This window comes from Trichechus manatus, unplaced genomic scaffold (genome assembly GCF_000243295.1).
Source record: "Trichechus manatus latirostris isolate Lorelei unplaced genomic scaffold, TriManLat1.0 scaffold00363, whole genome shotgun sequence".
In the NCBI taxonomy this organism is placed as follows: domain Eukaryota; kingdom Metazoa; phylum Chordata; class Mammalia; order Sirenia; family Trichechidae; genus Trichechus; species Trichechus manatus.
This window is the reverse complement of record NW_004444299.1, coordinates 549699-551854: the sequence shown is the minus strand read 5'-3', so window position 1 is coordinate 551854 and position 2156 is coordinate 549699. Positions and strand designations below refer to the sequence as shown.

The window sequence follows — 2156 nt, the reverse complement described above, 5'->3', positions numbered from 1 at the left end:
TACTCTATGAAGTGTAAAGAAATACACACACCAGTTCAGAGTTCATACAACTACACTTTTGTCTTTACTATTGAAAACTCCAAATTCATATTTTTTAAATGTTATATAAATTCTCTTAAAATATATTCCTGACTTTATTTCAAAAATCCTGTTTTGTTAACAAACTAGAGAGTAGGTGTTACAAATCCAGGAAGGGTATTGAGGGCACAGGATGTATTGATGAACTTGGGTGCGGCTCTGCAGGAGGTGGACCCTGGTGGACAGCGGCCACTCATGTCTTCACCTGGGCTCCCCCAGACCCCCTGGGAGCACCCTCTTGTCAACCAGAACAAGGTCTTGTAAGGGTTGCTGCAAAGTCACCATGTCTGTACGCAGCTGTGCCTTAAAAAAATCACTAATTCTCTCTTGAGTCCTTCTCTAGCCATTACAAGTCTCTGGGGGAAAACATGTCTATCATGCTCCAAGATCTGCCCTTTTAAGTTACGGTGTTAAGGGAGACCCTTAAGAGGGCCACAGCACTGTAAGAAGGGATGGTCATTTTTTACAGACAGATTAAGACAGTATTTTCCAATCTTAAAAAATGGAAAGACAGTAAAGTGACTGTGACATTGGCATGAAATAGCAACTTGGAATCCATGTAGGTCCACTTGGGTGCATGTGGTGGTGGGTGCCCAGAGAGCATGTCTTTTGTGGATGGAGGAACCAAGAGAGTATCCATACATCAGCACCCCAACACTAACTACAGACCATCTTCAGTCTCCACAGGATTATCTGTCAGGCTCTGTTCTCCCAGTCTGCACCCTAAGGAGAAGGTATTGGACAATGGCACACTGATTCAGGGAGCTCTTTGAGAAATGGTCCCCTGTGCCTGGAATTGAGACTAGAGAGTGGATTTCAGGATTATTGTGGTGGTCCAGGTGGGGACATGGCTGCAGTCTGTAGTACAGCGCACACACAGCACCCCGTGAGTGGTTGGAAGAGCACAGGGGAGCGTGTGCACAAAGCAGTCGCAACTGATAAAGCTGACGCAACTCAAGTGTGACTGCCTTCTAACACGTCAGCAAGAAGCTCCATGGAAGAATCTCAGCATATCGAAGTAAGGGAAAGTCAAAAAAGCAAACAAAGAATTTGACTGCCACAAGGAACACTGACATACTCACCCAAGAGTTTAGGGAAATAGATTTACTATTACGTATTATCCAGGTACTGCAGAGGCAAATAAAAATACAATTGGAGTAGTAAGGATCCGCGGTTCCATCTGTTCTGCAAGCTTAGTTTAAAAGAAAAAATCTTTACGAGTTCAACATCAGTCAGCGCACCGCGAAGTGTCTACAGAGGAGCAAAATTATGAAGGACAAAGGAGAAAGGGTGAAGCATCATGTCCTGTTAGCTCTGCACCACTGAATGTTGCTCTCAAGGATCTTTAGTTTCATAGCTGAAGAGTGACATTTAAGACTAGATGCATCCAAACTGATGAAAAACATCTGGACAGGAAAAAATTAAAGCAAAGCAATGCAGACAAACCGACGGACACCTTACAGAGTGGCAGCGCTTTGCATCGACCAGCAAAGGGAGCAAGGCAGAAAGTCTGTTTGTTTTTGGCCGCTGGGCTATGGCTCACAAGCAGATGTGCTATTCAACAGAAATGATCAGGAAGGATGCTGGGTTCTGCCAACAGCCGTCGCCAAAGGCAACATCACCGGTGAGAGCAGACCAAAGCCTCGCACTCCCACAGGCCATCCAGCGTCACAGCGCATCTCCCCTTCCAAGTCCACAGTCGTTAAGCAAGTTAAACTTCAGCTTAAGGTCACATTAGCATATCAGAAACTGACAAGGACTGTGACGATATCGAACACATGGTTACATAAAAGGCAGTGGTACAAATGATCCTGGAGGTACGTGTCTTCAGAGGCTCACGGAGCCCCTGGGGGCGGGTTCCTGCAGCACTACAACTGCGTAGCCAACGTTGCCTGCGCAAGGGGGTCGGCCGTCCAGAGCCTGGGTGTAGCAAGACAGTCACACGGTTGTAGGAACGCAAGGGCCCGTCGTCCTTCAGAAGATGTACTCCTTCTGACTCCCGCGGGCTGTGTTCTGTAAGTGGAGGTCGCATTTGAGCGCGGCCTCAGCTCGGCCCTCCTCCTCCGGCCGTTTTGCCT

The 2156-nt window shown here is 47.1% G+C and overlaps 1 protein-coding gene across 1 annotated transcript in view; it reads right to left on the bottom strand.

Moving 5' to 3' along the window:
- Nucleotides 1–1310: 1310 nt before the first annotated feature.
- Nucleotides 1311–2156, bottom strand: part of LOC101353375 (contactin-associated protein-like 4) — a 166077-nt gene continuing 165231 nt past the window's right edge. The window contains exons 19-20 of the mRNA XM_012559890.2: nt 1971–2091; nt 1311–1329 (exon numbers count right to left, since the gene is read on the bottom strand). Coding sequence (XP_012415344.2) covers nt 1311–1329; nt 1971–2091 — 140 coding nt within the window. The remainder of the gene's footprint in view (nt 1330–1970; nt 2092–2156) is intronic.